Source organism: Schistocerca americana, chromosome 10 (assembly GCF_021461395.2).
Source record: "Schistocerca americana isolate TAMUIC-IGC-003095 chromosome 10, iqSchAmer2.1, whole genome shotgun sequence".
Taxonomy (NCBI): domain Eukaryota; kingdom Metazoa; phylum Arthropoda; class Insecta; order Orthoptera; family Acrididae; genus Schistocerca; species Schistocerca americana.
The window spans coordinates 78,926,350-78,948,770 of NC_060128.1; the positions used below are offsets into that span (position 1 = coordinate 78,926,350).

The 22,421-nt window shown below is 39.9% G+C and overlaps 1 protein-coding gene across 1 annotated transcript in view; it reads right to left on the reverse strand.

Moving 5' to 3' along the window:
* Nucleotides 1–1,203: 1,203 nt before the first annotated feature.
* Nucleotides 1,204–22,421, reverse strand: part of LOC124552247 (vacuolar protein sorting-associated protein 13-like) — a 494,948-nt gene continuing 473,730 nt past the window's right edge. Inside the window, exons 60-63 of the mRNA XM_047126529.1 lie at nt 17,642–17,756; nt 12,251–12,379; nt 11,954–12,112; nt 1,204–1,560 (exon numbers count right to left, since the gene is read on the reverse strand). Coding sequence (XP_046982485.1) covers nt 1,522–1,560; nt 11,954–12,112; nt 12,251–12,379; nt 17,642–17,756 — 442 coding nt within the window. The 3' untranslated portion in view covers nt 1,204–1,521. The remainder of the gene's footprint in view (nt 1,561–11,953; nt 12,113–12,250; nt 12,380–17,641; nt 17,757–22,421) is intronic.

Sequence of the window (22,421 nt, forward strand, 5' to 3'; positions counted from 1 at the left end):
AGTCCTTCCAAAGTCATGTTTTTGAGGTTCCAACATTAGAATAGAAAAAAAAGTTTCCAGAACCTGTTCTAGTGATGACCAAAGTGTATAAATTTTAAAGACGAATATTTTGAGAAACAATGAAATAATTTGTACAAAAAAATGTTGATGACATTATTTTTGTAAAAAACCTAAAAGGCTGCCCTCAAATTTTGCTGCCAGCTGGTATTGCTGTCTCCCATGATCATTACTGTGGAGTAATGTAAACATTAATTTAAATGTAAAAGGCGCTACCGTAATCAGTCTATATATGGTTTCAAAAGGAAGGAGTTACAAGTACTATTACTCTAGAAAGTATAATGTCCAAAGTAACAGATGTAATGGGTTATGGAAAGGGAGAGAACATTTTTAAATACACAGAGTACCACTTGTTTCTGAACTGTTCTTTAATGTCCTTCATTGCAACCATACTGAATACAACAAAAGCATTTAATTTGTGTTCTTTATGCAATGTTCCACAGAAAGCCCTGTCATCCAAAAAGCAAACAAACGTTGACACACATTCCTCCACATAGACAGTGCAATTAAACTTAGGACAACTACATGAGAGTGGATGCTATAAATTAAGTACTACAGATTTCTAGTATGCTGTAAAAAGGCTCAGTATCAAAAAGTGTAAAGAACACTTAAAAAATAAAGATATATTCTAGTCTTTTTTTCCGGGTGACTTGTGCAAACATTGTTTTAAAAAGCTAAGCACTCTCAAAAAATATGACTACATACATACTCTCAGTAACAAAACAAACAGTACCAAAATATTAAACTTTGGTGTGTGAAGAAACTACCTGATTCCGACACTTTGGTTAAACATTGTAAGCATCTGAATCACAAAAGGCAGAAATGAATAAATAAATTTGTAGATAGAAGAAACAAATTGACACTCTTGTGCCCCATTGTTCCCTGGTATGTTGTAATGCAACCGAATAGTCCAGCACAATATGATTTAACATTTCTCATATCAGTCAACAACTAACAATGAACAGTAAATAGTTCCTCTTAAGTAACAATGTCAAACAATCACTTCCATTATTATTTAATTCCCCTAGTCAGCATATTTCAATTTGCAACAACCATGCATAAAAACTGCAACCAACACTCACTCTCTCTCTCTCTCTCTCTCTCTCTCTCTCTCTCTCTCTCTCTCCCCCCCCCCCCCCCCCCCCCCCACATGACACACCAGCCCTTTTCCAAAAATAAAATCAACACATTGCACACTGTTGCATAAATGTTTGCCAAAAGGCAGCTAAACACTACCAGAGCCAAAATAAGTGACCTCATTTACACATTTCAGACATTTCCTAAAAAGCTGGAATACTTTTCAGAGAAAATTTAAGCATAATTGCTTTGTTAAGTTAGCATTTGTACTGTTAATATAAAGCAAAAGGAACAGTGGCCGAGACACGGTAATTCTTGCTCGCATTCCCTCGTAACGTGAGCAGCGACAGGAAGACGTTGCAGCCTTCAGCCCACCAGAGATTATTTTCACTTCTTTATCATTTCCGTCATTTTATTAAACAGCCACTAAAAACAGAAATATTGAATGACTAATTACAATACAGTAAGTCTAATACAGTTACAATATTTATTAATACATGAAACAAAGTCTTAAGGAATTAAAATTGTTCAGTCTCTGAAAATTTTAGAAACCAATCTTCTACAGAAATCTAAAACACTGACTGATACAATTACAGTGATGCAACAGTTTAAGAGACAACAAATAAACAAAAACATGGCTACAAACTATATGAAAAAAAGAGAAAAGTACCAATAAGAATTCTAAAATGTTGAAGATGACAAAATGTTAGTTCCCTACATTGTGGAATTTCTTTGTCAGCCACTGCTGTACACTGGCAAGAACCAGGAACACTGATATTGGTCAGGTTAAAAGCATATTTACACCGGGATGCAGGTTAAAATGTGTGTTTTTTACATAAGTATTGTTTCTAAACATGGCCACTGCAAAGCTGCAGACAACAATGCAAACTGAGTGCTTGCAAGTGTTAGCTATCCTCCAACACCATTCGGCAGATATTTCTCCGAGTATAGTGAAATGTGTGGAGAAAATGCTACAAGTAATCGAATGCTAAGAAAATGGCTTAAGGTGTTCAAATGTTCACGATGAAGTGCAACATGGGCTACAATATGTCATCAATGATGGTTCGGTGCAGAAAGTTCGTGCAAAAGTTCGAGAAAACAGACTCGATTCTGTCCTTATCTAAAGAATTTCCACAAACTCGAGAATTTTTCTTTACGAAGTTCTTACAGAGCACTTGAACTACCAAAAGTTGTATACATACTGTTTCAAAAATGCTGGGTGAGGCACATAAAAGTGATCAAGTAGCCAATACTCTAAATTTTCGTGAGCAGTATAGTAATAAAGGTGTTGAATGTTTAAATCCAGTTGAAGCTGGAGATGAAATATGGACGGCTCATATTAAACCAGAATCCAGACAATAACTCATGGAATGAAAGATTTCAAGATCACCAATAAAAGAGGATTTCAATTTAACAACTGGAGCGCAAAAAAATTATGCACACACTACTTTGTGATGGGGTATTGCTGCTTGTGGTTTTTTTTTTTTGCCACAGGCTAACATAATTAAGTCAATATTGTACGACATTATGCAATATGTATGGAGCATTCAAAACACTTGATGTGGAAAGCTCAATAGGGAGATTTATTTTGCTTGACAACACTGCCATACAGCTGAACAAACACAAGACCTCATTGCTTATACAGCTGGGAACAACTTGATAAACCTACAACCTCATCTGGTGCCTAGTGATTACCACTAGTTCCTGCATTAAAAAAAAAATAAAAACAAAAAAATGATTCAGAGACCAGTTTCCGTGACAATGGCATTTAGCAATACTTGCCAAACCATATGGTGGATTTTTTTGAAAATGGAATTCAGGAGCCAGTTTTTCAGTATGATAAACACACTGAACAAACAAATTTAGTCACCCCCACATATATCACATTAATACTGTCGAACACCATCTCCAGACCCAATAATGTCCCCAGTTGGAAGTAAGAGCATTTGCAAGTACAGGGTTTCAACAAATAGTTTTACTAACTATGGCAACCCGGTTCCTTAGGTCTGCAAAAATGAACCATTTGCAATATAATTGCGACTTTGTTATTACCAGTCATTACTGACATGATTCTGTGTAAACATCACGTGCTGTTCTGTGGTGTGGTCTTTGTTTACATATTTGAGATGTGGAACTGTAAACAGAATGGATATGACAGTACAGTACACAGTCAGAGTGGCACTCACGACAGCTGTCTACCTAGCGACAGTTGCATCGTACGTGTTGCTGGTAACGTGGAAAATTATACTGATGAGGAATATGTAGACATGCATTTCCCATATGGCAGGGCTAACAGCAATGCACAGGGAGGCTGCACGCTTGGACCGAGACACATATTATGCTCTAAGGCACTCCTTACTGTCCTGTCAGTGGATGCAACAACATTCTCTATGCAATCCTACATTTGACAAAAACAGCTGAAGTAGGATTCGCTCATGATAGTGTGTTCCATTATCACAACTTCAAGTTTGGAGTCATCTGGTCTCCAACCCCGTGCACGACTCTAGGGCCATGAACATTACCAAACAATCTCCATGCATAGAATTACTTTCAATTTCTGTGGTGTCATCTTGCAGAAGTATTTGAGGATGTTTGCTTAGAGCGACATCAGATGATGTGGTACACATATAATGGAGCACCAGCACGTTTTGCTGCTACAGTGAGATGACTAATGCACTGATATGGCCAAAGATGCGATTGGGTGAGGAGAACCTGTACTGTGGTCTCTAAGATCACCTTCTGTGAACCCCACATATTTCTGTGTTTGGAGCCACCTTAAGGGTACAGCGACTGCCACTTGGCAGTGAGTAGATAGTTGTTAATGCTTGTTAAGAATTTCAAAGTGATCCAGATGCGTTTGAAAGGACTTTAAATTCTTTGTGGGGATGGGTACCGGCCTGCATCCGGGCAGAAGGACAACACTGAACACCACCTTCAACTACGAGTAGTCGTGGTCATTCAACACACTTATACTTCAACTAAACTGTCTCTAATAACTTTTCTTCATGTTGTACAGTATTTTTAGCTTTTCATAACCTAGATGATGATTACACAGAATCAAGTTATTGGTACCTAGTGGCCACAAAGTTACAATTATCTTGCAAATGGGTTGTTTGCAGACATATATACTTAAGATTCTTTGCTACTAGTATCACATACCTTCAACTGCATGTGTTTACACCATTAATTATGATACATCCTTTACATCTGAAAATCCTTCATTTTTGAGTTATTAATCAACGTATACAATTTAGGTGACTGGAGCTCGGCAACATATAAGCTAATAATAAATGCTCGAAATGTCCACCTTTTGCTTTTAAAAATGCATGCACTCATTGAATTGGCTGTTACACCCTATGAAATAATTGCTGACCGTTTAAATGGTTTCACAGGTTTCTACAAGACGTCAATGAAGAGTTCCTGCATCTAGATGGTCTGCTGCATAGACCAATTCTTTAAGGTGCCGCATACCGAGCGAGGTGGCGCAGTGGTTAGTACACTGGACTCGCATTCGGGAGGACGACGGTTCAATCCCGTCTCCAGCCGTCCTGATTTAGGTTTTCCGTGATTTCCCTAAATCGTTTCAGGCAAATGCCGGGATGGTTCCTTTGAATGGGCACGGCCGATATCCTTCCCCATCCTTCCCTAACCCGAGCTTGCGCTCCGTCTCTAATGACCTTGTTGTCGACGGGACGTTAAACACCACTAACCTTTAAGGTGCCGCCAGAGATAATAATCCACTGAATTGAGGTCAGGGGAATATACAGGCCACAGAACTGGTACTCCTCTACCTATTAATCTGTCGTCATCGACGGAATCTTCACAGCAGAGCGGTACGTCGACAATATTCTACGCCCAGTTTTGTTGCCCTTCATTATGAGCCATCGTGGACTTACATTTCTACAAGATAATGCCTACCTGCACACAGCTATAGTTTCTACTGTTTCTGCATCTACATACATACTCCGCAATCCACCATACCGTCCGTGGCAGAGGGTACCTCGTACCACAACTAGCATCGTCTTCCCCTGTTCCACTCCCAAACAGAACGAGGGAAAAATGACTGCCTATATGCCTCTTGTCTTATCTCTGTGGTCTTTCCGCGAAATGTAAGTTGGTGTCAGTAAAATTGTACTGCAGTCAGCTTCAAATGCTGGTTCTCTAAATTTCCTCAGTAGCGATTCACGAAAAGAACGCCTCCTTTTCTCTAGAGACTCCTACCAAAGTTCCTGAAGCATTTCCGTATCACTCGCGTGATGATCAAACCTACCAGTAACAAATCTAGCAGCCCGCCTCTGAATTGCTTCTATGTCCTCCCTCAATCTGACCTGATAGGGATCCGAAACGCTCGAGCAGTACTCATGAATAGGTCGTATTAGTGTTTTATAATTGGTCTCCTCACAGATGAACCACATCTTCCCAAAATTCTACCAATGAACCGAAGACGACTATCCACCTTCCCCACAACTGCCATTACATGCTTGTCCCACTTCATATCGCTCTGCAATGTTACGCCCACATATTTAATCGATGTGACTGTTCCAAGCGCTACACTATTAATGGAGTATTCAAACATTACAGGATTATTTTTCCTATTCATCTGCATTAATTTACATGTATCTATATTTAGAGTTAGCTGCCATTCCTTACACCAATCACAAATCCTGTCCAAGTATCCTCCTACAGTCACTCAAAGATGACACCTACCCGTACACCACAGCATCATCATCAGCAAACAGCCGCACATCGCTATCCATCCTATCCAAAAGATCATTTATGTAGATAGAAAACAACAGTGGACCTACCACACTTCCCTGGGGCACTCCAGATGATACCCTCAACTCTGATGAACACTCACCATCGAAGACAAGCAATGTCTTTGTGCTTGTCAAATCCTACCTTAGCCAGCAAGGTCATCGGATTCTCCCTCCCAACTGAGAACGTTTGGAGCATTATGGGCAGGGACCTTCAACCAGCTAAGGATTGTGATGATCTAATGCATCAGTTGGACAGATTTTGGTACGATATTCCTCAGGAGGGTATCTAACAACTCTATCAATCAAACGTTCAAATGTGTGTGAATTCCTAAACACCCCCCCTCCCCCCATGCCCAAGGGAGGACTTGAACCTCTGGCGGGAGCGGCTGCGCCTCTATCAATCAATGCCAAGCTGAACAACTGCTTGCAAAAGGGCACAGGTTGACAAATGTGTTACAGACTTTCTCAATTTGTGAAGCCCTTTCTCTTGAATAAATTATCCACTTTTTTTTATATGAGTGTCTGCCACATGCTGTTGGAAAGTTGGGTGCACTCAGTCCTTGGAGGCCAATCGAGGAGAAGCAGTGGCTTCGGTCACAAAAGCTGACAATGAGTGGGGGAGTGGTGTGCTGACCACATGCCCCTCCCTATCTGTATCCAGTGTCACCTATCGGCTGAGGATGATACAGTGGCCAGTCGGTACCTGTGCGATTTCCTAGGTCTGTTGGGACGGAGTTAGGAGTGTAGTTCCTCCGTACTCTTTGCATTAAATGCCTGCACTGGGCCATCAGTGCACTTCACACCTTGCATCATTTGAAAAGTAGCAAAATCATTTCTCGTTGGCCAATACTACGAGGGTGGTTTGAAAAGCTCTCGGAATCACCACAAGAGGTCAGTGCTAGCGCAACAAGTTGTTCATGTGATATTCATTGGACTGTTACCTGTAAACACGTACCACATCAGTGACATCGTTCTGTTGTTGTTCCTGCTTAGGGATTGAAAAGACGGGGGGGGGGGATCGAGATTAGAGCACTGAAGGTATGAAAGCAAAGGACATTCATGCCGATTTCCACAATACACTGGGGGTCTCGCTCCTTCATATTCAACTGTTGTCAAGTGCACAGATGAATTTAAATTTGGTCAACACAGCTTAGATGATGATCTGCACAGTGGTCAGCCGAGATGTGTCACTACTCCAGAAATCACTGCAAAAGTGCACAAAATGGTCACGGATGACCGCCAATTGAAAGTGCATAAAATTGCTCATGCTTGCTAGATGTCATGCAAAATGGTTTATCACATTTTAACTGAAGAATTAAAAATGAAAAAATCATCTGCAAGATGGGTGCCGCAACTCTCGACACTGGATCAAAAACGTGCCATTGCTATGGCAAAATTACACAAACTGAGGTATGAATTGTTGCCACACCCGCCTTATTCAACTGATACGGCTCCATCAGTCTTCCATCTCTTCCCAAAACTGAAAATTTTTCTCGGTGGATGAAGACTCACTTCAAACGAAGAACTGACAGCTGGATTTGACAACTATTTGGCGAGGAAACTCCTTTTTGAGATGGGATCGAGGCACTGGAACACCGTTGGGCTGAGTGCATTAACCTACAAGGAGACTACATTGTAAAATAAAAAAAGTTTCAGTGATGTAAGTACTTTTTTCCTATTCCGTTCCGAGAACTTTTCAAACCACCCTCGCATACACCTCTAGTCAGCTGCTGTCCAGTTTCTCTGTGTTTGACCCACTGTAATACTGCAGCTTTATGTGCTGCTGTGAACACTGGCCTTTTACGAGGTATAGGGGATGGACAAAAACACGTAAACACCACGATAAATGCGCACCTGACCTGAAATGCTTATGCTAGCTAAGCCTGCAGGTTGGTCTGTCATATTTGACCTCAAACAGCACCTGTGCAATGTTCTCAATTAGTTGCAAGTGTCATTCGCAGCCAGAATACTGTTCTGCGTAGTTGTGAGTGCACTGTGTTAGAGCTAAATGAGTTCAAAAGTGGGCAAATTTTTGTGTTCGTATGGTCAGTGCTTCCATAACTAAGGAAGTTGGAGTGTCTGGTATTTGCAGATTAATCCCATCAATGAATTATTTTGCATACAGGAAACATCACCTGCTAAGCTGCAGTGTGGATAAAAGTGTGTGCATGTCGAGTGATTGTAAGGATGGTCAGTGAAGAGGATTGTGACAAAATATTAGAGGATGACGATAGCTGCAAGCCACCGTTTTAACACAAAGGGAGCTTCGTGAAGTAGAAACTGCAGGGTAAGCTGGAATTCCAAAACCATTAATCAGTTAAGCAAATGCCCATAACAGGATAATGTGCTACCACAACCATAAAATCTGGATTATGGAGTAATACAAAACCATCGTTTGGTTTGACAAGTCTCGTTTCGACGTGTTTCTGATGTCTGGCCGAGTGTTCGTCCCGAGAGATCGGTCACGATTTGGGCAGCCGTAGTGTGGTACTCCACAGGTCCGTAGTTTCTCTGCAAAGGTCACATTATTGCTAAGGGTTTGTGACCATTTTGGCCAATCAGGCCCACCACACAGCAAAATGTTTGTTCCTCAATCTCCACACAGTGTCCCGTGATGAAAGGGCACCTATTCACACTGCTCTCTTCATCCGGAACTCGTTTTTGTGAGCACGGTGATGAATTTATGCATTTTCCTTGGTCATCACAGTGACTTCAAATGTCCACTGCATGAAGCTGCTTTCACAATGTACATGTGGGAACCATTTGAGATGGAGATATATTCACCGACAGCAGCAATTTCACACCTGTTTGAAACCAAGTATCACTGACAAAGCATAAACATTTGTCTCCAGTCCTTGTAGATTAGGACCCTTTTTTGACCAGGGATCTTACACAGTGTTGTGTGTCTGCAAGTGATACACTTTTTCTTGTAGACACACTGGACAGTTTGTGTTGAGATACCATCAAAATTAGCTACTTTATTCATGGTGTGGTTAGGAACACAACCAAACACCATAGCTCATTTCTGTCATTCTGTAGCATCTCTGCATATGAGATGTGGCAATAAAATAAGGGGACAGATACTGCAAAAGAATAGGTACACATGTGTCTAAGATGAATGACCAGTAGCTGTGAAGCGTGAAGCTTTCTCCATGGAATGCGGCATCTCTGGTGCCTGTAGAGAAATCAGTGTGGCTGTAGACTACGTTTGTGTACGAGCTGTTATTTTGTTTTGCCAAAAACATGATAAGTGTAATAACAGAGCAACAAATTGTCATGAAGTTTCACATGAAGCTTGCAAATACTGCTACTAAAACCTATCTGTAATTAAAAGAAGTGTATGATGAAGACTATCGTGTAAGCGAGTTTCTGAGTGGTTTCCAAGATGGCTCAGGAGACACTGAACGTAACACACACTCTTCAACATCAAAAATAGATACAAAATGAAAAAGTAGGTAATTTTATTCATTCTGACTGTCGGTCGAGTTTTCGATCGACTGCAGAAACTGTAGATATTTACACAGAATGTGTAAGGCATATTTTACATATCCAATTTAAGGTGAGGAAGTGGTGCTGAAAATTCTCACAATCAAACAAAAAGAAGCTCATGAAAGTACTTGTACTGACTCTTTCGATACCGTTGAAAATTATCCTAATTTCTTGCAAAGAGGGATAACGTGATGAATCTTTGTTTTTCTGTTATCATCCATAAACTAAGTGCCAATCCATTCACCAAGACTGAAAAAACTCTAAGGAGCAAATTGAGATTAAAAGCAGTAATTATTATTTTTTATCTGCATTAGGTTCCTCGAGGTCAAATTACTAATCAACATTACTGTCTTTAAGTACTTGCTCAACTCCACAAGAAAAGAGAGACTCAAATTGCGGAAGAACAATTCACGAGTTCTGCATCAAGACAACACACCGGCTCATACCAAATTGTCTGTTAAGAGGTTTTTAGTGAAGTGTAGCATCTCAGCATTAGGCTGCCCTCTTTGTTTGCCTAACCTAGCACCAAGTGCCTTTCATCTATTCCCCAAGGTATATCTGCACTAAAAGGAACAAGATTTCAGTCAGCTGAAGCAGTGAAAGAGAAAGCGGCACGCGTAATGAAGGAGCTCACAGAGGAGGACATTCAGCACTGTTTCTATCAATGGATCACTGTAAGGATATAGAAGGGTAGTATATGGAGGGTGACAGTGACTAAATATATATGTTTTTGAAAATCTTTTGCAGCAATAGCCTCTTATTACCATGACTTTACCAGCAGTGGAGGGCGACATGAGCACAGGGTAGCAATTCTCCACCATCTACATGCTCGAATTTTTGTGCTCGTTTATGGAGTGATTTATATTCCGTCTGATGAGCTAAGTGCTGTAACACTAGTGGAAATAATGTAAGGCATGTGCACTGTTTGTTAAGCCACAGTGGCACTACAATACCACAGCTACACGAGCGACCTCAGTCTTCTCCCCTCACCGATACAAATTCAGCCCATTGCTATTCCCCTTCTAAACTCACATCAGTATTGCCAAATGGATAGAGCATCTGCTTAATAAGCAGGAGACCCAGATTTGAATCCTGGCACTGGTACAAATTTTAATTCATTGCTTCACCCTACATCATTATCATAGATACAAGTGAGACTCAACATGCCTCAGGAATATCAACTATATATTAATGGAAATGATGTTGAAAGTTGCTTTAAACACGCAGGCTGTTACATAACAATAAAATTGTTTTACAAATTCACGTCACATGTTTATGAGGGCTGCCCAAAAAGCATCCAGTTTATATTTATAAAATCAATTTTTAATCATATACAACTCTTTGACACTAGTCGCCTTCAAAGTAATCCCTTGCAGTTTCTACACACCTCTCTCGATGCTGCTGCCACTGCCCGAAGTATCACCAGAAAGCCTTTTCCAGTAAGGGGCACAGCTGCTCCATCTAATTATGCGCAATGTCTCCCCTGTTCTGAAATCTGGTCCCTTTCAGAGTCTTTTTCAGGTTATGGAAAAGCCAGCAATCACTCGCAGCTAGGTCATGGAACAGGGAGGCTGTAGAACACAGCCATTTTGTGTTTGAGCAAAAAACTCTAAAAGAATTGAAAATGACGAGTGGGTGCATTACAATGGTGAAGGTCCCAACAGCCTGCTGCCCTCTAGTGTGGCCATTTGCATCTCCCTGCTTCACAAAGGTGGCACAGAAACTTTTGATAATACTTCTTATTGACGTCAATACCTTCTGGGATGTACTCGTGATGGACAATGTCAATGGAGTAAAAAAAGTGGAAATTTGTTTCTGGGTCGTACCCATAAACCCAGGAATCATCATCAGTGTTCACTGTGTTAAGAAAGTTCGGAGTGCTGTTCACAGCGTCCAACACGTCCTGTGCAATCTCTCGAATGACGTTTCATCTGCTCAGTCGATCGCAACTTTGCCGCAAATTTTGCCAAGATCCTCCAGACGTCCAAATATTTTGTTAAAATGGAACGAATGGATCTACTACTAATTTTAACCTTGTATGCAAGTTCTCCGATTGTGATTCATCTACCCTGAATTACCTGAGTCCTTACACGACCATTAACAACTCCATTTGCACGTGTTGAGGGCCTACCTAAATACGCTTCACTCTTCACTGATGAGCACCATCTTTGAAACAGTTGCACCACTCTTTATGTGTATTGTACCCACTGCTTCCTCCCCAAACAGTTGTCAAATCTTGTGGTCTGGTAGAACTTCAGAATCACCAAGCTTAAACAAAATTTGATGCGACAATTTTGTTCCACTTTTTTCCACAATAGCAAATCGAACGACTAACACTACCACACGTTTACTTGTCAACAGCTAGCCAACAGCTGGTCATTTCTGCAGTTGTGGCAAAAAATGAGGCTTACAGTCTGTGTATGCCAACAGACAGAGAGCATGTGGGCACTGATACCATTGTTGGTTTCAACAATAAAAAATAAGGTTGGATACTTTTAGAACAGCCCTCATATTATTGAAACAATACTTATTTAAAAAACACAACTCATATTTTGGATGACCGGAGCACTCACCTGCCGCCGCTCGGGCTCCTTGACGAGCAGCATCTTCCCACTGTCCTTCGAGCTGAAAAATGTGCGGAGCCTCTTATGAGCTCCGACAGTACATATCAAAAGACCCTTCTCGATGAGTCGTGGTTCTGCTAAGATCTCCCAAGGGTATCCCCATTCAACCTGGAAGGCCATTTACTTTACGTTAGATGATGTGTAATGTCAACTTCAATCAGGCATGCAGTATGTAAAATTTATAGTGAGCACTGAAAAATAAGTGCAAGTGGAAAATAAAACAAAATTAAATGATTAGCTATTTACCTGCCATGCTCCAAATAGGTCGTGCACTATGTACATTATCCTTTTATCCGTCAGAAGAACGACATCTTTCTCGATAGCCATGTGGGCGACATAAGTATCAGTTGATGCGTATTTATTTTTTTCCACTTCCTGGAACACACAGAGAGTGTAAACATCGGACAGTTTTCATTTTGACATGTGAACAAATAATTTTCACCTCATAAAAGGGCAGAACAAGACAGCAGTCACAGACAAATCAGGATACACCTAACTATTGTTATAAATTTGAGTTAAATTGTTACTGACATGACACTGGAAAGTACTGGGTGGAAAACAAATAATGGAAAGAGTAAAAGTAATGTCTCATTGTGTAGCTGAGATATTGAGCACACAGGAAGAACACAAGACTGAAAATATATCTCAGCTTTCCAGAAGTAATCAATTATAAAAATTTGCTAAGGTTGTAAAAAAGGAAACAACAAACCAGTTGCAGGACCTGTGTCCCACCTTCAGGTGTCTCAGCAAAAACATTAACTAATTAGCGACTCAAAATCTGCACAGTATGTCCAAATTTTATCAACGGTTACAAATAATAACAGTTGTCAATGTCCCGTGAAGAGAAATGTGTGTCAAATGATTGCTAGCACGGGCATTGGGACGTACAATGCTATTTTAATTTGCATAGCAAATTAGTGAATCTTTGTGCAGATGCACCTTAAGATGGGATACAGGTCCATAAACTGGTTGTGCTTTCCTTTTTAGAAACAAATAATTTTTAAAACTGTAGTGGATTTTACTGTTGTTGATGAATATCAACAGTTGTGGATGTACCATCAAGAGAAACAGGTGTCCTTCCCGAATTGTCTGATATATTTCAAAGGAGGAGGAAAATTATGTTGATGGTATGGACAAAATGAATAATTCTCAGAAAATATGGCACCACTCAGGATAAAACAGGACAAGACACTACCACTACAGGCCATTCTTTTACAACTGCAGGTCTTACCAACTCAGGTAAGAGGGAGAATAACCCTGTACCACAAATGCAGTCACATACAATTACTGTCATGGCAAAGCACATGGAAATGAATGCAGAGTTAGGGAAATGTACAGAGAACTTTGTAATTTTTTTATTATATTGTTGAGTTATTGTGTAATATATTCAAATAATCTGACGATGACTTAGAAATAAGGTGAAAACTGCTAATGATAGCATATGCGACACCTCAGGCTGAAGCATATAATAAAAGTTGGCCAAGTGTGAGCACGACTCGTGCACAGAAGGTGCTGTACAAACCTATTGTTACAGTGTGAAAGCACTGTAAAAATATGTCTGATACGGCCACACACAGAATCGTAGTTTGAGGGGGGGGGGGGTGTACGTTATGGTATGTTAACAATGTTCTGATTAATGGAGATGGGGTGGTGCCAAGGAAAATTGAGCAAACTAATTAATTTGTTTTGCAAAATATTTTAATTGGGCAAAAATTAATGTTCAGCCGGCATATGTGTACCGTTAGGATTTTACATGCAAAATCAGTCACCCTTATATAACTTCGGACTGAAGCGAGACTGGCGGCTCAAATTTGGGCCACCGGTGCATCGGACCTACACCTAGGATAAGTCGTAACAGTTTGAAAAAAATCTCACTTTCTTTGGAGTTACATATAAAAAACATGTTCTTCTGGTAGGTTTTTGAAGCTCGCCATTTCTATACTTTAAACTTGTATGATCTAGCTTTTTTTTATTTTACATTAAAAAATTTTTTTTGAGTTTTTTACGGATGTCTCTTCAATATTTGAGACTTTTGTGAATCAGTTCAAATTTTTTAAGAATGCAGACAAATACTGCTTACTTGTCGTCTTGTTTTGTGAAAGCTTTATCAGTTGCCACAATATAAGCAACATGGTTCAAAAGACAATTAAAAATCCTATACTGTATCAGTTTTCACCCAAAATGACAAAGATCTATATTGTTTAGAAAATGTAACAGACCTACTAAGGAGACTGCCTACACTATGCTTGTCCGTCCTCTTTTAGGATATGCTGCGCGGTGTGGGATCCTTACTACACAGGACTCACCGAGTACATCAAAAAAGTTCAAAGAAAGGCAGCAAGTTTTGTATTATCGCGAAATATGGGAGAGAGTTTCACAGAAATGATACACGATTTGGGCTGGAAATCATTAAAAGAAAGGCATTTTTCGCTGTGACTGACTCTTCTCACAAAATTCCAATCACCAACTTTCTCCTCCAAATGCAAAAATATTTTGTTGACACCGACCTACATAGGGAGGAACAATCACCACAATAAAATAAGGGAAATCAGAGATCATACGGAAATATGTGTGTGTTCATTCTTTCCATGTTTTATACCAGACTGGAATAATAGAGAATTGTGAAGGTGGTTCGATGAACCCTCTGCCAGGCACTTGAATGTGATTTGCAGAGTATCCACGTAGATGTAGATGTAGGTTTAATGTCAAAACTGTGGTAGAGTAGAAGCTGAAAACCAGTCTGAGAGACGGACAATAACATGATGCTATAAGGGTTTTGTTTTTACCAAGTGAGGTACGGAACACTAAAAACTAAATAAAACGTGGAAACTAGTGCCACAGTCGGCTCAGTCAGGTACCAGCTGTCAGGGCAATTTACAGGGTGTGCATAAAGACCCAATATCATTTTTAAAAAATCATACCCTGGAAACTATTACACATAGAGCATTAGGACTTCTTGTGAAATGTTTACCAGCTCTCAACATTTCTTTCTGTTAAGCCTTAATTTGAATGTATGCTTCACTCATCACTCACAAAACACAGAAGCAAATGGAGAGTTCTGCCTACGTACGAATCAGTATTGCAGTGTCAACAGTTCCAATTGCTTCATTGCTTTGTGAAGAAAGGATAACGCTGTAACTGTCTTATGTTAAATACACACGTTTCTCAACAAACACCCAGCAAAAGAAGTCTTAATGGCCTGACATCAGGGGAGGCCAGGGAACGTGAGGTGGGACCGTCATGACCCATGTTGACTGGATACTCTCTTTGAAATTCTGAAGATACGCTGTGTGATCAAAAGTATCCAGACACCCCCAAAACAGGTGTTTTTCAAATTAGGTGCATTGTGCTGCCAGGTACTCAATATCAGTGACCTCAGTAGTCATTAGACATCATGAGAGAACAGAATGGGGCGCTCCAAGGAACTCACGAATGTGATCAGGTCATTGGATGTCACTTGTGTCGTACGTCTGTACGCGAGATTTCCGCACTCCTAAAAATCCCTAGGTCCACTGTTTCCGATGTGATAGTGAAGTGGAAATGTGAGGGACACGTACAGCACAAAAGTGTACAGGCCGACCTCGTCTGTTGACAGAGAGACCGCCGACAGTTGAAGAGGGTCATAATTTGTAATAGGCAGACATCTATCCAGACCACCACACAGGAATTCCAAACTGCATCAGGATCCACTGCAAGTACTATGACAGATAGGCGATAAAACTTTGATTTCATGGTTGAGTGCCTGGCCATAAGGCACAAATCACACCAGTAAATGCCAAACGATGCCTCGCTTGGTGTAAGGAGCATAAACATTGTATGGCGAATGCCCGGTGAACATCATCTCGCAGTGTGTGTAGTGCCAACAGTAAAATTCGGAGGCGGTGGTGGTGTTATGGTGTGATCCTGCTTTTCATGAAGGGGACTTGCACCCCTTGTTGTTTTGCGTGGGACTACCACAGCACAGGCCTACACTGATGTTTTAAGCACCTTCTTGTTTCCCACTGTTTAACAGCAATTCGTGGATGGCAATTACATCTTTCAACACCATCAAGCACCTGTTCATGCTGCATGGCCTGTGTCAGAGTGGTTACACGACAATAAAATCATTGCAATGGACTGGCCTGCGCAAAGTACTGACCTGAATCCTACAGATTTGGGATGTTTTGGAGCACTGACTTCATGCCAGGCCTCACCGACCGACATCGATAGCTCTCCTCAGTGCAGCAGACTGAACATATGCGTGTGAGAGTGGAAGCTGTCATCAAGGGTAAGGGTGGGCCAACACCATACTGAATTCCAGCATTACCGATGGGGGGCGCCACAGATTTGTGAGTCATTTTCAGCCAGGTGTCCAGATAATTTTGATCACATAGTGTAGCAGGGAACACATACAGGGAGCAAAAGGCTACTTACAACTTATACAAAAACCAGACGGCAGCTATCAGAGTTGAGGGGTATAAAAGAGAAGCGAGATTGAGAAGGGAGTGAGACAGGGTTGTATCCTATTCCCGAAGTCATTCAGTCTATACACTCAACAGGCAGTAAAGGAAACCAGTGAAAAATATGGAGAAGAAACTAAAATTCAGGAAGAAGAAATAAAAAAAACTGAGGTTTGCCCATGACATAGCAATTGTCAGAGGCAGCAAAGGGCTTTAAAGAGCAGTTGAACAGGACAGATAGTGTCTTGAAAGGAATATACGTTATGAACATCAAGAAAAGCAAAACAAGGATAAATGAATTCAGTCAAAGTAGATCAGATGATGCTGAGAGAATTAGACCAGGAAATTTATAGCTGAAGTAGAGAGGATATAAAATGTAGACTGGCAATGGGAAGGAAAGAGTTTCTGAAGAAGAGAAATTTGTTAACATCAAATACAAGTGTTAGGAAGACTTTTCTGAAGGTATTTGTCCATAGTGTTGCCAAGTATGGGAGGAAATTTGGATGATAAATAGTTTAGGCAGAAAGAGAACACGAGGCTTTCTATAAATGGTATTTGGTGCTAGATGGGTCGAACACATAACTATTCAGTATGGCCTGTTTATACATTGCCCTAAATTTAGTGAATTAAAGACAATCGAAAATCTTAGAATTCAATTTTCTCGGGAATTGTTGATAGTTGCATTGAAGTGTTTTGGGGAAATTGCTATTTGAGTTCTGAACTTCATGCAGCATAAATATAGAACATTAGAAAAACCCGATTGCCATGTGGTTTTCTTGTCGGTCACTGCTACTACATGGATTGTCAATTTCACAGCATAATAACGTCTCCAATTATTATGCTTCAGAAGTGACACTTTCATTCTCAGCTACTATAGCTCCTCACTTTACTCCTTTATCTGATGTATCGATAACCCTTTTAGTCTCCAAATTCTGTGGTTTCTGGGAAGTTCAATACTATTTTTCTGAATACAGAGAAACCTCTTTTTTCCAGGAAAATAGACACTCGTCACAAACAAACATGTTTCGATTTGTTGAACACATGTAAATTGAGAGCTTTTATAATTGTTAAAAAATATTATGTTGCCAGACTTTTATCCAGAATTCACATTAGAGAGGGCAGCTGCCAGTAACCGCCGATCCCTACACAGGTTTCCTTAACGATAGCAACACACAGGGCACAGGCGGGTGGGACTTGCCTGCAGTAGCTTATTGCCCTCTGCCTCCTCACGGATGTACGGCCGCAGCAGGCCGTCCGGCCGGAAGAAGCGCGGCGGGCGTAACCTCAGCACCTCGTCACCCACTTCGGTGGCACTGCAATGTGGGAAAATGTGTCAACATTATGACATTACAAAATGTTATAAACAACTTAATTTTTCCACAGATAAACAAATAGCAATGTATCCTTTACATAATATGTCATTATTCCATCCTGGATTTTCCATTTTTTTATAAATATTTATTTATATTCGTAAGTTATAAATATGTGAGTGAAGTGTGCTTTGACATGAGTGTCAGATGTGGCAAAATATATGCATTTAAGTATTAGTTGAAGTATTGAAATTGTGCATGAATGTTTTAGCAAGAGGTCACAAAGTGGCTGGATGGATTTATAAAATGTTGCATCATACGAGATGCGACAATAAAGTAGTGGGTCTGATGTGAAAAAAAATGTTGCTTATCGTTTTAGTCAAGTTTAGTGTTGTCTCCTTCAAAGTAGTTCCCTTCTGATTGCACACACCTTTGCAGCGCTTCTGCCACTGATTGTAACATTTCTGGAACTCATCTTCTGTAATATCCTCCAAGACGCTCATCACAGTTTTTTGGACATCTTGTATTGCTTGAAAATGGTGTCCCTTGACCGCCATTTTGACTCTTGGAAACAGAAAAAATTCGCACAGAGGGATATCTGGCTGTGGTTGTACTGAAACTTGTTTTGAGGTTAAAAATTGCTGTACTGACAGGGCAGTACAGGATGGCGCATTATCATGATGCAGAATCCAATTATCAGGTATGTTGGCATGGACGTGAAGAACTCTTTTACGAAGTATTTCTAAAATTTCTTTGTAGTACCGTATTTACTCGAATCTTAGCCGCACCCGAAAACTGAGACTCGAAACCGAGGAAAAAAAATTTCCCGTATCTAAGCCGCACCTGAAATATGAGATTCGAAATTCAAGGGGAGAAAAAAGTTTTAGGCCGCACCTCCAAATCGAAACAAAGTTGGTCCACTGTAATATGAGACACAATTTAGGCCGAATGAATGACGATACAGCTACAGTAGTTCGGTTCGAGTTGTAAGCCTAGGAGTTAAGCTTTACCAGGTAGCCATTGCTATGTGTCAGGTGCTCCATCCGTATTTATACGGGTACCCTTCCTTTTTCACGTGCTTCGACTACTTTGAATTTATTGCTTATTTTTCTTTGATCTGATAAGTGCCGTTCTCTTTGTTATAGGTGTTTACATCACTCTAAACTGAAAATGCATTACTGTACTGTGTCATGCATTGTTTGTCACATTCTGCCACTCGCGGCACGGCTTGCTTTTGTGCGTGCTACCGCCGCTTTAAAAAAAAAAAAAAAAAAAAAAAAAAAGAAGAGGAATTGTCTCATTAGCGAAACAATGACAAGAGACTGCTATTTGTTGTTACTTACACTGCTGCTTTCTTTGATAATGATCAACAAGAACCAAATAATAGACTGCGTATGATAGATGATGTTCTGAACGAGAGTTTAGCGAAAATTTTTCTCCGTTTGAAAATCTTTGCAGACGCCTCTTTAGTACATTACATTCTGCACAGAGCCATCTTAGATTTAAAAATCTAGTCAATTGCTGTGCTTCATTTCTGACTGTATCACTATTAGGCACACGAATAATACAAATATAAACATGACATGATATGCATATTCTTCTGCGTCTGCTGTTGTCTCACTCTAGTTTTGTAGTTTATTAGGCAGACAGGATTTAAATGAGATAGCAGCAAACATGAAACACATACATGACAAAATGTTTATATTTGAATTATTCTTATGGTGAAGAGAATACTGCATGTGATTCACAATTCACAAAAGTTCCTATTAGCAAGCATCTCTTCTCACAGGTAGGAAAAAATTCAGATCGTAGAGTTGGCCATATTGACAAACATCCCAAACAGTCTTGCCAGTCGGATTTTCGTAGTACATTGAAATGCTGCTACATTCGAAGATGACCAATACGGAATTTGTATTTACTTCGTTGGATAATGTATGAAAATGCAGTGGTCGAAACTCAGGGTGGCAAAAAAAGCTCGTCTTCCACCTTTTTTTTTTAAATTTATTTACTGACGCAGAGGTTTTGGCACCAGTACTTATCTTTGTGCCTGCAAAGCGTGCCTGTGTAGCGCTACATATATTCGACGGCAGAAGTCAGTTGTGGCGGCAACTAACAAATTTTTCAGAACTTCCGCTTACTCTAAGCCGCAGGCAGTTTTTTGGATCACAAAAACGGAAAAAAAGTGCGGCTTAGATTCGAGTAAATATAGTAATATTGGTTAACTGTTTGTCCAGGAGGCACCCACTCTTTATGAACAATTCCCTTGGAATTGGAAGTTGGTGGTCATCCACTGCGGTCTTCATCTTCAACATTCATTCTGCCTTCACTAAACATTTTATGCCAACAAAAAACTTGAGCTCTTGACATAACCTCCTCTCTAAAAGCCTTCTGAAGCTTACTGTAAATTGTCATCACGTTTTCACCCAATTTAATGCAAAAAGAAATGGCATACTATTGCGCAATATTATGCAGTTCCATTTCCGTGGCAAGAGACACAAACGCGTGTTAACTTATTACAGCACAACTCACGACTGAGCAGTTGCATCGATGTGCCGCTTGGACTAGAAACAGCTTATAGACCACAGTCAAAGATATTGTGCCTCCACAAGCTTGCAGGGTTGCCACATCTTGCAAAGAAAATCAGTCTCATTACTTTATTGTCACACCTCGTGTGTTTATACATCATACATATAAATAAAAATGTAAATGTTCATTTGTTCAAAATTGTGTGTCTCCAAAAGTTCTTGAACATTTGACACAATTCTACATGTAAATACATGCATGTCATACAACTTGTAAGGACATTATGTGTACAATAAGCTAAAATACTGTTTTGTGTAGCTATAGGTCTATTTCGGCTCAAAGGCCATTTTCAAGTGCTCTGCAACACACAGTATGGTATTTAGATCATATATCTGTGAGTTTTCGTAATAAATAATTATTTTGTACATTTATTTCAAATTTTGATGAGGAGGGGGAGGGGGTAGATGGAGATGGGGAGGGAAAGAGGAGGAGAAAGGGGAGGAGGGGAGGGGGAGGAGGTGGTTTCATCTGCAATGGATTGGCAGTGTGGTAAGATATTATGCAGCTCGTGTGTCCACAATTTGCTCTATGAGCATGGGGGGACTCTGAATTATTTCAAAATTGTGAATGAAACTTGTGGATGTTTGTGGACTCTCGATTTCAGTCAGGTCATAGAATTTCTCAAGTTACTTGAAAAGCATTTCCAACTTAAAGCAAATACACCAATGGCTGGGATGACATCTCAGCTGAATTCCTGACAGAATGCAGTATATTGGATAAACTTTATTATGGAAACAAAGTTATTGGCACCTTTTCAGGTCTATCCAGGGCCTCTGACTCTATAAATCATTCCATTCTTATACATAAATTAGAAACTTGCGGAGTCAGAGGAGTGGCATTAGATTTGTTAAGATCCTGCCTTGCTGACAGGAGACGATGTGTTGAGCTGTATCATACAAGTGGGGGATACACACAAACAGTAAAATCATCTTATAAAATTATTAACTGTGGAGTCCCTCAGAGAATCATTATTGGGTCGTTTTTGCTTATTGTGTACATCAATGATATAATAATTCCAGAAAATTCAAACCTTGTAAATAATGCCGACATATCACTTTTTAAGCTAGGATTCTACAAAACAGTTAGCAGTGCGAAACAATACAGAAAACATTAGCCTCATCATAGAACATCTCACCAAAAACAAAAGGCACCAAATAAGGATAAGACAATTCTAATGGATTTTCTGCCAAATTATAAATCAAGACAAGTGGATACTTAGCCAGACTTATCAGTTGAAACAACTGATAAACACAGATTGTGATGCCACATGTCCTTGACTTCCTCAGCCAGTTGCATGTATTTTTTATTTTTTCTCCTGTTTTCTTTTGTGTATTTGTCGTATTGGGTATGGATATTTCGATTAATTGTGTTAATTTCTTCTTTTTATTGGTGAGTATGATGTCAGGTTTGTTATGTGGTGGTGTTTTATCTGTTATAATGGTTCTGTTCCAGTATAATTTGTATTCATCATTCTCCAGTACATTTTGTGGTGCATACTTGTATGTGGGAACGTGTTGTTTTATAAGTTTATGTTGTAAGGCAAGCTGTTGATGTATTATTTTTGCTACATTGTCATGTCTTCTGGGGTATTCTGTATTTGCTAGTATTGTACATCCGCTTGTGATGTGATCTACTGTTTCTATTTGTTGTTTGCAAAGTCTGCATTTATCTGTTGTGGTATTGGGATCTTTAATAATATGCTTGCTGTAATATCTGGTGTTTATTGTTTGATCCTGTATTGCAATCATGAATCCTTCCGTCTCACTGTATATATTGCCTTTTGTTAGCCATGTGTTGGATGCGTCTTGATCGATGTGTGGCTGTGTTAGATGATACGGGTGCTTGCCATGTAGTGTTTTCTTTTTCCAATTTACTTTCTTCGTATCTGTTGATGTTATGTGATCTAAAGGGTTGTAGAAATGGTTATGAAATTGCAGTGGTGTAGCCGGTGTATTTATATGAGTGATTGCTTTGTGTATTTTGCTAGTTTCTGCGTATTCTAGAAAAAATTTGTCTACCTGTCCATAATGTAGGTTTTTTATGTCGATAAATCCCCTACCTCCTTCCTTTCTGCTTAATGTGAAT